The 14,526-nt window shown below is 48.3% G+C and overlaps 1 protein-coding gene across 1 annotated transcript in view; it reads right to left on the bottom strand.

Annotated features, from left to right (window-relative positions):
• Positions 1–2,155: 2,155 nt before the first annotated feature.
• LOC136958962 (adenylate cyclase type 1-like) overlaps positions 2,156–14,526 on the bottom strand; it is a 29,500-nt gene continuing 17,129 nt past the window's right edge. The window contains 17 exon segments of the mRNA XM_067253124.1: positions 2,156–2,548; positions 2,878–3,002; positions 3,145–3,259; positions 3,407–3,505; positions 3,616–3,762; positions 4,081–4,197; positions 4,778–4,904; positions 6,279–6,541; positions 6,826–6,915; positions 7,569–7,653; positions 7,802–7,899; positions 8,268–8,398; positions 8,401–8,440; positions 8,442–8,462; positions 10,821–10,976; positions 12,953–13,094; positions 13,591–13,749. Coding sequence (XP_067109225.1) covers positions 2,156–2,548; positions 2,878–3,002; positions 3,145–3,259; positions 3,407–3,505; positions 3,616–3,762; positions 4,081–4,197; positions 4,778–4,904; positions 6,279–6,541; positions 6,826–6,915; positions 7,569–7,653; positions 7,802–7,899; positions 8,268–8,398; positions 8,401–8,440; positions 8,442–8,462; positions 10,821–10,976; positions 12,953–13,094; positions 13,591–13,749 — 2,308 coding nt within the window.

Here is a 14,526-nt window from a genome sequence, read left to right as displayed (position 1 = left end):
TTAGATAAATTGTGATTTTAGATTTCAAAGAGCAGCATTCTTAAACTCATAAACTCAATACAAAGCACAAGGCTGGACTCAAACCACAATAATAAAACGATGTACAATGTTTTGTATATTGTACACCAATAATGTGTTTATTACAAAATGTTAGATTACTCAACTTTACACTGTACAAGATACAACATACTTTACAGCTTTCTGCTATTTACAAAAGTATGATCTGCATATCAAAGTTGTTAGCTAAAAAGGCAGGTTTCATTCACTGTAAGCTTATTATTAAGTAAGGCAAAAAACTTGAAACTTGAAGTATTTACATTTTTGCAGACTGAGTAAAAGGTCTAATCTAAAAAATAAATTATATTTAGATTGTGTCAACATTGTGATCTTGAGATGATAAACACTGACTCATGATCCTAGAATCTGACAGTTGTTTAATGTGCCACAATGAGTTTCACTAGATGAACGAACGTTCTGTGCACTATGCAATGTATAGCTTTATGACTTTTCTCTAGATGTCTAACTGTAATATAAAGCACTATGTTTAGTATGTATAGCTTGTGTGCTTATGCGCTTGTCTGTGAATGTTATGGTCTGTGGGTGTGTATACAGTATGTGTGTGTTTCTGTGCTTTTGAGAGAGTAAGAGAGAAGGAGAGGAAGAGACAGAAAAAGGGGAGAAAAAGAAAGAGAGAGAAACTGACAATAAAACCACGAATAAAGAAAAAGAGAAAGAGAGAATATCCATCCTGATTTGGGCCCAGTTCACATTTTGCCATTACCAAAGTTCCATCCTAGAAGTTTTCTATTCAGCCTTCTGTAAGAGGAGGGCATTGCTCTGTGGGTCAGCGCACGTTCCCCTAATGCCATCAACACACACTCCCACACACACTCACACAGTCCCCCCCCCCCACACACACACACACACACACACACACACACACACACACACACCCTTTATCAGATACAGCCTTGGAGGAATAACAAGCAAGGGTCAATAGTGAACGGCCAGGTCACGGCCAGGTCAAGGAACTGTGTGTGTGTGTGTGTGTGTGTCTCATCAACAACACAAAACACAAGAAACATCCGCAGGTGCAGCTTCTTCGAACAGGTGATAGTGATCATATCAATAACACCTGGGACAGATCATGTACCAGCTGCAAGACACACGTACCAAGGACAGGCAAGTAAATTTCTCTCTAGGTCAGTGTCAAGGAAAATATCTGTCTTTGAATATTTCCCCCGGCTACAGTTTTCTTTGAGGCCGCAAAGGCCTTGCTCTGAGAAATATAGTATTTTGTTCAGCAATACCTGTGCTTTGGTTTCCTTTCGGTAGGATTTTTTCAGTATGTCTTACCTCAACACCGCAAAATGTAACAACTTATGCAGTAATATAACAAAGCGCCGAAAAGCTGTTTTAGGCTAAATAACTCTTTGATCGTAAAAAAAAGTATTTAGTGTTATTCTGTTGCTCTTCAAGATTCACAGCACACATGCATACAAATACACGTGCATGCATGCATGCATGGACATATAGGTATGGAAAAACAACATGATATTTGTACACCATGAAGGATGAAATGTATCCTTGGCATAATTGAACATACTAAAGTAGTAATGTGATCAGGGGTAATACTAGACAGTTCATGGCCACTAGCACTGTCTATACCAGCCACACCTAGCCCCTCCCTGCCTCCCACTTCCTATTGGAGAGGCATAACAGTGTGGGGCCTAATTCGTCAATAAAAATACAAGACAGAGTTCCTCAAATAACCTGTATGCCTATCAAATGTTCCTGGATGGTGGGGGAAGAGGATTGGGTTGGTTTGCAGTGTATCTGTCTTGCTCAGGTCACCCCCTATGAGAAAGAGGAACTTTGTGAAGCCAATTCTTAACCACCCTCACCCCCCCCCCCCCACCCTGTTACAGAAGCAAGTACCACAACCATCACGGGTGACACTGAACAGCATTACCATCTGTAAAACCAGCTCCTGCCAGCCCTGAAAACGGCGCCCCCCCCCCCCCTTTTTTCGTTTTCACTAAGTGGACTGTCCCAGTGTCCCAGAACCCGCATGGAAAGGTCGGATGGACCGAACCACCAGCAAGGAGCGGTCAGGCGGCCTCCTGAGCGATACGCCTGCTCTCCGCCACGCTCCCTACACCATCGCCCCGTCCACCGGCGTCTCCTCCTCCTCCTCCTCGTCTACCTCTCCCACCGTGGGCACGCACGTCGAGGTAACGCACGGAGCCGGGCTGGGGCTGCTGTTGCCAGTGGCTGCCTGGATGGTGCCCATGCTGGCGCGCACGGTGAAGCTGGCCACGGACGACATGCTCCCCGGCTTGGCCTGGACGCTGGCCCGGCCACAGGAGTGGGCCCGGCGCTCCAGGCTGGCGGAGCGTGCCACTGAGGAGGTGGTGGCCGTGCCCACGCCCTGCACCTTGCCCTCCAGGAAGTAGGTGAGCATCTCGCCCTTGCCCTTCACACTGACCTTGCCTCGGCACACCAGGTCGTAGTTACACTTGAGCATGCGGTACACGTCCTCTGTTACCTGGGGAGGCACACGCAGGCACACGCACACACACACACACATGCCCAGGTACACGTTAACAAGACATACACACCCACATATTAGCAAGCCAGGCATATATGCACGCACACCTTCAAACACATTGTTGTGTTTACCAGTGTTTGCTACTGAATAAAGGAGTATGCGCTTGTTTGGAAAGATCAACTTAGCATAACAACAGGATGGACACGATAAGACATCAGATGTGCTGTACAGTAGGAGGGAACACATGCACAAAGGATATATCTGAGACCCAAAGGAGAGTGTCGGACACCCAGGGGAGGGGGGTCTCAGGGGAGAGCTAGCGGTACCTGGATCTTTCCGGGGACTCCGGTGCTGTCCATGCGGCTCGCCACGTTTACCGTGTTGCCCCAGATATCATACTGGGGCCGGCGTGCCCCGATCACGCCCGCCACCACCGGACCCACGTTTATGCCTAGACACACAATGCAGGACAAATCACACACACACCTCACACTGGGGTTCCTTCTAAATCCCATTCTCTGACTCTAGAGCCATAATACCTTAACTGCTCTAGGTGGATTGTACATGTGAAAGACTGCATGTTCAGTACTCACCCACTCTCAGGACAAAGTCATTGTAGGACTGGTAGTTGATCTCATCCAGCACATCGAACATCTCAATGGCATAGTCTGCCACTGTGCTCAAGTGGTTGTGAGTGGATTTTTTGGCCTGGAGAGACGATACAAACCGGTTGACAAACTGATAAGTGATGCAAAATGTGAATTTTAACATCATAATGCTAACATAATGAATGTAGTCACATGCTCTCTCTCTGTACACACACACACACACACACCTCGTGAACCAGAAAAGTACCTTGGTTCCAATGGTGGGGACCAGGCCTACAGCTGCCATGTACGTGCTGCCTATGGTTTTAATTTTCTCTATGTCCTTGTAGCACTCTTTATCCATAAGCTGGGGCAGAGACACACAAAGTTTCAGGATCAGTTGATCCACAAACATGACCAGACAAGACTTCCACCAATCAGGTAAAGATGATTTGGCGAGGTTGACTGGCACGGTACCTCATCAAAGTCGGCGATGATCTCGTTGAGGAGACGCAGACACTCCACCCCCATGTTGTTGCCGTCCAGCTCGATGTAGAAATCGTTGAAGTTGGGGATGGAGGCGAACAGCACCCCTACCTGAGCATAGGACTGGTAGTAGAGATCCTGTCAAGAAGATTCAAACACTGAAGTCAACCGACTGGAGGCTGAAAGTTTCTCACATTCAGGTTATGTCTGGTTATGTGTGTGTGTGTGTGTGTGTGTGTGTGTGTAAGAGAGAGAGGAAACGTGTGTGTGTGTGTGCATGTGCATGTGTGTTTGTGTGTGTGTGTGTGTGTGTGTGAGCGAGAGAGAGAGAGAGAGAGAGAGAGAGAGAGAGAGAGAGAGAGAGAGAGAGAGAGAGAGAGAGAGAAAGAGAGAGGAAACGAGTGTGTGAGAAAGAGAAAGAATGTGTGTGTGTGTGTGTGTGGAAGGGAGCCTCACCATGTTTCTGGGGTTGGACATGAGAAAGTGTTGAGCCACATGCGCTGGCAAGAGGTTGAAGAGGATTCTCCTGTTGTCCAATTTGACCTTCTCCATGCCGTCCCTCTCCTCCTCTGCCTGAACACACACAACACACATAGAATAACACACATGCAGACACAAACATGCCCAGACAACCCTCGCAATCCAAAACCCAGAGCTGAAGTCTAAAGTTCACCTCTGTGACCACAAGGTGTCAGTAAAATACCAAAAACAAAACTAACATGGACAGCCATTGTAGCCCAACACACATTAACATGTTATGATATTGACAAAAACATCCATCCAGTTATCTGTTGTAAACTAGCTCTACAAATAAAACAATATGAGACTTGAACAGCCAACACAGTGCCCTACTCTTGCCCTCGCCAAGCGACACATCACTGCCAACCATTCCAAAACCCTCACATCTGCCAGAGGCCTTGACACCTGCCAAAAGTCTGGGCATTGGCAGCCAAACACCTACAAATATGCCAGTACTGTAAGCAGAACCCGATAGTCGAGTTGCCATACAATGGTTCCAACAGATGGCTGGACACTGTAGTCAAGTTTCCTAACTTTTGTCAGCAACGTCACCGGACAACACTTCCCAGAGACGTGAGATGGTCTTCGACACACATACCTAAACAAACAAACAAACAACCACACACACACAGACCTGTGTAGCCCAGAGGAAATCCAGGCGCAGTTTGAGGTCCAGCTGTCTGGAGTGGAGGGCCAGGGCACTGGTGAAGAGCAGCAGGGAGAGGATGGGCTCATAGCCCCGGATGTGGAGAGACCCCCCACTGTGGAGCAGACCAACAGAGACGTCAGCAGAGCTTACAGCACACCGGAATGGACCACACAGCGGGCCGGGGGCCGGTGTGTGTGGAGATGGACCCCCCACTGTGCTAGGACCGACAGTGATGTCAGTAGCTTACAATAAGACGGCGAGGCCTCGGCTGCAAAAATACTGGGATTAAAAGAAGGCTCACTGGTGTCGGCAGAGCCGGGGTGGCATTCTGGAAACTCCATTGCAGAAATGCTATTCAGTGAGCATGGACCTCTTTAATGTGTGTGAGGTTTTGTAAAACGGACTGTAAAACTAAGAAAGAACAGCTTTGTAAATCTGTTTACCGGTGTAGAAACTTTAATTTGCGGATCATTCCGAGAAATGTGTTGTGAGTGTCTTCAACTACATTATTTTATTTTTTTATTTGATATGTATTGTAACTTTATTTTATATTATATTGTATAGCTCTGCCAGTAGTGTATTTTATTTTGTTGTACATTTTCTACATTCTTTTTGTTCATTATGTTTAAATGTTCACTGTTTGCACTTGCCCACCAAAGTAAATTCCTTGTTTGTGACCACTTACTTGGCGATTAAACTGAATTTTGATTCTGATTCTGAACTCCGCCCTACCCCTCCCTTACCCCTCCTCCCCCCTCATCCCCTCTCTCCTCCCCTCTCCTCCCCTCTCCCCGTCTCTCCTCCCCTCTCCTCCCCTCTCCCCCTCTCTACTCCCCCCTCATCCCCTCTCTCCTCCCCTCTCCCCCTCTCTCCTCCCCCCTCCTCCCCTCTCCCCGTCTCTCCTCCCCTCTCCTCCCCTCTCCCCCTCTCTCCTCCCCCCTCCTCCCCTCTCCTCCCCTCTCCTCCCCCCTCCTCGGCCCTCCTCTTCCCTCCTCCCACACTATCTGTGCTCTGCTGAGTGGGAGGTCAGTCGCCTCACAAGGCCCGACCCCCCCCCCCCCCCCCCTCTCTCTCTCTCTCTCTCTCTCTCTCTCTCTCCCTCCCTCTTTCTCTCTCTCTTCTCAGCTGTCTGGTTTGGAGCCTAATGAGTATGTGTGCTGCTTCAAAGACTTCAAAATGAGCGAGCGTACGTGTTGTCGGGGCACAAAGACTCCAGCGCATGTCCTCGTACATGCAAATGCCCCCGACGACGCCCCCGACGACGCCCCTTGTTTGTTTGTGCCTCTACCAGATCAAACACAGAAGGACGCGGAGCCCCCGGACACGTGGGAGCCAATCACTGTCTCTGACACGTTTGACTGACAGTTCAACATAGTGGATCTGAGAGCAAGGCCTGAGGACTGACGGACAGGGTGTTTATCTCTGTCTGGATGGGCAGGCTGGTACTCCAGTGTGTGTGTGTGCGTGTGTGTGTTCTGCTACTCACCCCGCGTACTTGCGGAAGCCGCTCAGCTCCAGCACGGTGATGTAGAGGATAGCCAGCAGCAGCAGTAGCGCCATCTTTGGCAGCCAGGAGACGCGCAGGAAGAGCGCCAGTGTTAGCGTTCCCACCACGCAGGACAGGAAGGCGTAGCGGGCGCCGTCACAGGGCAGCTCGGCCATGGTGCGGTTAGCGGCGCCGTCCGCGTCAATGATGATGATGGAGCTGTTGGACTTGGCACTGTCCCACAACCACGGCATGCAGCCCACCTAGGAGAGAGAGCAGGTAGGGAAATGAGGTGAGTTGCAAAACCTCACACACCTCTAAGTCTAATGCTGCTAAAGCTAATGCTGCTAATGCTAACACCAATGCTGCTAATGCTAAATATGAATAACATGTCAGATAGCCATCAAGCAAAAAACAACTGTCAGCATGCTTGCAACCTATTCTAATTCATGATTCTAACAGTTTTAGAACTTCTCGAAGATGAGTCTTTAATCCTTTAATTCAGATTAAATGTTTTGTGTTTTATAATCCTGTGGGCCGTACTCACCACACAAGCCTGGGCCACAGCGTATATTAAGAGCACAATGAAAATACACAGAGCCGTACGGATCTGAATGGTGAGGCACCCTGGAAAACACTGACAGAGAGACAGAACGAGAGACAGAGAGACGGTTGAATAGAAAGAGGGAGAGAGAGAGAGAGAGAGGAGAGAGAGAGAGAGAGAGAGAGAGAGAGAGAGAGGAGAGAGAGAGAGAGAGAGAGAGAGAGAGAGAGATGAGAGAGAGAGAGAGAGATGAAGTAGGAGGAAAGAAATGAGGGGAAGACAAGGAAGCTTACTTGGCAGAATTTAAATGTGAAAAGTCACAAAGCATACTTTCTTGTCATAGCTGAGGGGTTTGTTGAAAGTTATGAGAAACTTAAATTAATTGACTTTATGTTGAGTTTAAATGCAAAACAAAGTTCTGCTTTGGGCCACTGACTTTAAACACCATATAAATGAGCTGATTTGAACTCACAAAGGAAAATATATTTTTTATTTGCCTATGCTAGCACAAAATGAATTTATGAAAGTATTACTTTATACATATTTGTCAGTGAAAACGGGTAGAAGTCCAACTTTGTCCAACTTAGCAGTACAGGGCTACTAGCATAACTTAGACGTGAAGACTTAATTGAACAACCTAGTTGTGATTCATTAACAACAACAAACATCTAAAGCAAACAGTCATTCCGGTTAATGAATAAAATAAAAAAATAAAAAAATGGTGATGAGGAAGTGTGCAGGTTTACCTGTACTCTAGTGATATGCAGGTACATGATACAAGCTACTAGGAAACAAATGCAGAAGACCAGTAGAACCAGCACTACTGTACCCCTGAGAGACAAGAGAGAAGCAGAACCAGCCTAAGAAACAGACCTAACAGAAAGAAACCAAAAACATGTGCATGCATGAGTGTGTATTTGCGTGTGCGTGTGGGTGTGTGTGTGTAGGTGTGTATGCTGCTCTCAGATCCTGTACACACTGTGGGATGATGAGAAGGTAGACAAGGCCAAACAAGGCAGCTAGGATTAGGGACAGGACCACTGCACTGGTAAAGTACTCATCAGGAAGCTGGTGGTACTATGAGAGAGAGAGAGAGAGAGAGAGAGAGAGAGAGAGAGAGAGAGAGAGAGAGAGAGAGAGAGAGAGAGAGAGAGAGAGTGAAGGTGAGAGAGCGAGAGAGAGAGAGCGAGAGAGAGAGAGCGAGAGAGAGAGATGAGAGAGAGAGAGAGAGAGAGAGACGAGAGAGAGAGAGAGAGAGAGAGAGAGAGAGAGAGAGAGAGAGAGAGAGAGTGAGGGAAGGACGGAGCAAGCCAGGAACAACATTGTTTTCAAAATTCATCTGATGAAAAAAGTGTTCACAGGATGTTTCTTAAGCGGTTTATGTATGTGTCTTTTTGGCATAAGTGACTGTGAAAATGTGTTCCCTGTGTGTGTTTGTTTCTCACCCTCTGCTCGCGCTCAGAGCACTTGTACATGAGCGTGAGGAAGTTGAGGTCTGCGGTGTCAGACTCTGTTTGCCGTGCCTCGATCAAGCGCCCGATGTAGCGGTTCACCCGGGTCCCGGGGCTACTCTGGTCACGTTGGCCGACACAGAGGTCCGGTTCCTCAGCTTCTCAGGGCGCTGTCCGGAGCGCCCTCCGCTGGAGGGAAGGAGGGTGGGCAGTTTAAATATCAGTATGCTGAAAGGCTGCACTAATGTTGTTTGAGTGATGGAACACAGCATGGAACAAAGTAAGGGCCGTTGTGATGCAAAAAAATAAAAAATACCATAAAGTGCATTACGTTAAATTGTGGTATTTACACACGCCGGCGAGTCACAATTCCACCTGACTTCACTTCACTCACTCCACACATACACACACAAACATCTACTTTCAGTTAATGTCCTTTTCTAGAGCAACAAAACCCAACCCAGCCCTTACCAAGCGTCCCTTCCGCTAAGTCTTTGAAGCCAGAATGAGCATCAATTTAATGTGCTGGGCAGTAGAGCAGGGCAGAGCCAGTTGGTTAACCATGGAGACAGAGAGTGTGTGTGTGTGGGGGTGTTTGTGTGTGTGTGTGTGCGTGTATGTGTCACTAGAGGAGAAAGTGAGGCCCATCAGTGTCGCCGTGGGGGGTGGGCCAGTCAGTAGGGGGCGGTGAGTGGGTGAGTCCAACCGGAGAGAGAGAGATAGAGAGAGAGAGTGTTTCTAATGAGGACAGAGGAGAGAGAGTGTTTCTAATGAGGACGGAGGAGAGAGAGTGTTTCCAAGGAGGACGGAGGAGAGAGAGTGTTTCTAATGAGGACAGTGTTTCTAATGAGGACGGAGGAGAGAGAGTGTTTCTAATGAGGACAGAGGAGAGAGTGTTTCTAAGGAGGACGGAGGAGAGAGAGTGTTTCTAAGGAGGACGAAGGAGAGAGAGTGTTTCTAATGAGGACAGAGGAGAGAGTGTTTCTAAGGAGGATGGAGGAGAGAGAGTGTTTCTAAGGAGGATGGAGGAGAGAGAGTGTTTCTAATGAGGACAAAGGAGAGAGTGTTTCTAAGGAGGACGGAGGAGAGAGAGAGTGTTTCTAAGGAGGACGGAGGAGAGAGAGTGTTTCTAATGAGGACGGAGGAGAGAGAGTGTTTCTAAGGAGGACGGAGGAAAGAGTGTTTCTAATGAGGACGGAGGAGAGAGAGTGTTTCTAATGAGGACAGAGGAGAGAGAGTTAGGACCCGGAGCGGACGAGTGATCTTTAAACACATATGGCTGCACCTCATCCCTGCTTGGCTTTTTTTCCTCCTCCGTTTCCCTTTCTCTCTCTATCTTATGCTCTCTTTCCCTCTCTCTATGGCTCTCTCCTTTTCTCTCTCTTTATTTCACCCTTTCTCTCTCTGTTCTTCTGCCTCTCTCTCCTCCTTTTCCACTCTCTCTCTCTATGGCTCTCTCCTTTTCTCTCTCTGTCTTTTGCCCTCTCTCTCTCTCTCTCTCTCTCTCTCTCTCTCTCTCTCTCTCTCTTTCTCTCTCTCGGTCTCTCTCTCTCACTGTTTTTCTGCATCTCTCCCCCTCTTTCTCCATCTCCGTATCTCCCTTCATCTCCTCTCTCCGCAGCACTGCAGCCTGAGGACGTGGGCTCCCCCACATGACCCAGATGTTTGGAGTGATGATCCGTGGAGCACGGGACAGGCGTCTCCCTCCCACGCCTGCCACCGCGCAGCACGCCCCAGCTCCCCCCCTCTCCCTCACTCCTGCCCCCCTCCCCTCATCTCCAAATCCACGTGTCATTTCAGACGGCACCACAGTGTGTGGCCTGAATGTTAACTTTAGTTTGCTTTTCGCCGCCTTCCTCCACCCTCTCCTTGCCTGCCCCTACTTTTCATGTCGAGTTTCGTACAAACGTCCACATGGAGATCGGGGTACACTATTGGGTGTTGTCATAGCAATGTCAAATGGATGTTTACAGTACTGGGGACTCGTGTGTTATTTACTCTACTAACGACTTAGCAGTGAGACCATAATAGAAACACTGTTATTCCAGTTCGTGAGCCATTTATTGGTTGCCGATGGCTGAGAGCTCGAAGAAGGCCCACTGGCAGGCACTTGGTCATGTGACTTTAAGCACACCAAGCCGGGGTTGAAAACAGGCCAGAGGATTTCTTCCTCAGCACAGAGGGTCAGATAAGCACGTTAACAGTTGGCCAGATAATCAGGGGCAGGGACTGAAAACACAGAGGAAAAGACACACAGCAATGCACTCTGTACAGTACAGCATATAAATACATCTGCAGGCTACACAATCACATAAATACATCTGCATGCACATGCTTTCATTCAGTAAACACTTTTATCCAAGGCAACTTATGGGGGAAGGGGGTGGGGGGATTTCAACCTATGATCTCTTGATCCACAGTCAAATGCTCTTCCACTGAGCTGTACCCATCCTCACATCCACCTACACACCTTCACCTTTCATGTCTAAAAATACAGGAAGACACAAGAGTGCGCAAGCTCACACTTCCACACATGAGTTTATGTACCTTGTCTCCATCCTCACAGTTCATGACGTTGGAGAAAGGGATCTCTGCCTTGAACATCTTCCTGCAGTGCATGAGCTGCACCAGTAAGTAGCACACCGTTTTGAACTTCATCTTTTTGGCAGGCTTTATGTCCGAGAGAATCAATCCTGGGAATATCTGTCAACAAACAAACAAGGAGAACAAGCTTTTAAAGATGACTCACTAACTCACACGCACGCACACACACAGTCAGACACACACACACACACACACACAGACACACACATAACTAATGATACAACAACAAATGTACATTTGCTTGTTATTAGAAACACAGCATACTGACATGAAACACATACTCATACATATCTAAATTCTAGTATTCCTACTTTTTTTAAATGTCAGTTTCAGTATCAATGTGGAATTAACAAGCAAGCAGCCAAAATGGGACAATCCCCCAGGTCTTTTGAGCACTGTTAAAAATGTTGGCCTCAAAACTATTTTAGAAAGTATAATGAAATAACGCTTCGTTTAGCACAGATAAGGCAGGACTCTTTTCAATCTGCAGATTTGTACTTCTGTTAGCGATATTAAAAAAACATCTCAAGTAGTCTCTGAGTATCTGTACGGGATTGGCTGACGAGAGAGCAACACATCTGACACACTTTAGGGGGGGGGGGGGTCCCCACTCCTCACACACTCACTGTCTCTTTGATGGAAGTATAACTGTTGGCTCCATCTATTAAGCGGATTAACTAATTATTCCTAATATCAAAGAGAAAAACCCAAAAGCCAGTAGGATACAGAATGGCCTTGGGAGATGCTGTGATGCTGTGATGCTGTGATGCTGTGTTGCTGTGATGCTGTGATGCTGTGATGCTGTGTTGCTGTGATGCTGTGTTGCTATGATGCTGTGATGCTGTGATGCTGTGTTGCTGTGATGCTGTGATGCTGCGATGCTGCGATGCTGCGATGCTGCGATGCTGCGATGCTGCGTTGCTGCGTTGCTGCGATGCTGCGATGCTGTGTTGCTGTGATGCTGTGATGCTGTGATGCTGTGATGCCGTGATGCTGTGTTGCTCCAAGTTCACGTAAGGACCTGCGTGGCTTAGGAACACGTATATGTGTGTGTGTGTGTACACTGTGGGTTATATAACACACAAGCTGTGGAGAGCTCAGAGGCCCAGTCCCACTCCCCCCTCTGGTAGAGCCAGGCCGGGTACTGCCAGGCGGGAGATACACGGGGCAGCCATGAACCGACAATCGGAGAGAGGATGAAATCCCCTCTCCAGCTGCTCGCTGCACATCTGATGTAATGACAGAGTGGAACTAAAGAGAGAGGGTGCGTGTGTGTTCAAGAATGTTGTGTGACTTTGAGAGCATGATCTACAGTCCGTGTGTGTGTGTGTGTGTGAGAGAGAGAGAGAGAGAGAGAGAGAGAGAGAGAGAGAGTGTACTGTAAATGTGTCCATATATTCATGAGGGTTGTTGATGTGTGCTGTTTACTCTACAACACCTTGAGCCTTAAGGCCTAGCTTCACAACACACAACACACATAAGCCAGTGTTCCGCCATGCAATCATAGAGATCCAACATCAAATGTTGGAGCTTCGTACTGTATGTTTAGCTCCAGTCCTGTCATTAAAGGTTTGAACTAAGCAAAGTTTGCATACAGTAAGAATTAGACACTAAACTCTCCATCACAAATCAGGCCTATTTAGATGGATTATCTGTTACGGTCTTCAGAGGAATCAGGATCGACACATTTGGCTTTCAGCATACGCTCAAAGCACATGTCCACCAACGTCCTAGTTAAGGAAATGTCAGGTGGCTGAGCTGTTAGGGAGTCGGGCTAGTAATCTGAAGGTTACCGGTTCGATTCCCGGCTGTGCCAAATGACGTTGTGTCCTTGGGCAAGGAATGTCCCTGTACTTACTGTAAGTCGCTCTGGATAAGAGCGTCTGATAAATGACTAAATGTAATGTAAATCTAATTGGGGCTCCCCCACTTTCAAGGTGCCGCTTTGCTACACCATCAAAACGGCCTAGTCTTAACACTCCCGAAAACAATCTCTCCCTCTACACAGACACACACAGACAAATGGACACAGGTGGTGTCATCACTTCTCATGACACCCGGCCACGCACAGGCACCTTCCGTCGGTGGGATGGCACGATGAAGAAGGTCTCGATGTCGTGTTTCTGGAGGAAGGCGTTCCTCTCGTGGCCGTTGCCTGGTTCTACCTCGTAGTCTCCGTTCAGGCACTCCAGTGTTGACTTGGTGATGTGGACCTTACTGGGGGACGAGCACACACTGTGAGAAAACCTGCCCCTCTGGTCCTGAACTGTTTGCGTTATCTGCTTCAGGCTGTCTCCAAGCAGGCTGGGACCACTGAACTTGGCGTGAGGTAAGATACAAGCATATTCCTTTCGGATAAACGACAGTAATCTGAGATTTAGGTATGTGTCCCCTAAGATGTATGGGGCAAATGGGGAGGGATGGGGGTAGAGAGTAGGGAGGGTGGGGGACGAGCAGTGGGGAGGACAGGGTGTAGGGTGGATGGGGGGAGGGGGAGGGGAGGGGAGGCAAAGATGGGGGGAGGGTTCTGGGAGATGGAGGGGTAGGGGGATGGGGATGGGGGGAGGGTAAGGAAGGGTTTTTTTTGAAGGACGGGTTGTTACGGAGGAAGGGGTTCGGGAGGATAGGATACTAAGGCTTAGGAAGGATGGGGGACTAGAGGCCAGGGAGGATGGAGGGGTCGAGGCGGGTGGGGCAGCAGCGCAGCACTGACCCAGGCAGTCCCCCGGCTTCCATCACGTTGGCCAGGGTCACGTCGTTGGACCACACGTCGTACTGCCACTTCCTCAGACCCAGGACGCCGCACAGAACACGGCCCGTGTGCAGGCCCACACGCATGTTCAGGTCCACCTCCGTGGCCTCGGCCACGGACCTGCAGGAGCGGGACAGGGAGTGTTAGGGTGTGTGTGTGTGTTTTGCAGGTCGTGCACAATTTCATACACAGTTTCAAGCCATTCTTTCTGACGCAATAAATACCCCCCCCCCCCCCACACACACACACACACCATGGTACTGATAGTAAGGATGAAAAGACAGAGTCCAGTGCATTTCATCTCAGTAGGACTAGGAGACAAGCCCACATGTTTCGCCGAGATAAGGAGCAGAGACAAAATGGAGGCCTTTCTGGATACTAGACATCCCTTTTTGGTCTCGAAGGATGACAAACTTCAAGGGAAATGTGATCTCCTTTGGAGCAGGATTTGAGGGGCAGTGCGTTTTAGGAAGGCGGAATACTCAGCGTTGGCTTGGATGTGTCAGTTAACCTCTGTTCAGAATTGGGCGTGCTTCATAACACTTGACGCAGTACGTGGGATAAGATTGCTCTCTTAACAGGTGTGAAAATGAGGCAAGACGTAGATGTTAAGGAACTGTGTTGGAAAGAAAATAGACGTATTTACCGAGCATAGCATACTGTAGGTTCATCTCCCACACACCTGGTAGTGACACTGTCCTACCACCACAGTTGTGGACAGCACTGTGTCATGTACGCGGCATTGAGCATGACAAGCCGCTACAATATGTCTAACTTTCCTCACGGAACAGAAAGAAGAGCTAATGGCATGTTTAAACCCCCCCTTTTTTCACTCCAAATTGTGCGGGCCAAGACACGCAAACGAGACAAACATTCTAGTGCTCGATCAGGATGCAT

This window comes from Osmerus mordax, chromosome 16, assembly GCF_038355195.1.
Source record: "Osmerus mordax isolate fOsmMor3 chromosome 16, fOsmMor3.pri, whole genome shotgun sequence".
In the NCBI taxonomy this organism is placed as follows: Eukaryota; Metazoa; Chordata; class Actinopteri; order Osmeriformes; family Osmeridae; genus Osmerus; species Osmerus mordax.
This window is presented reverse-complemented; position numbering and strand designations above follow the sequence as displayed.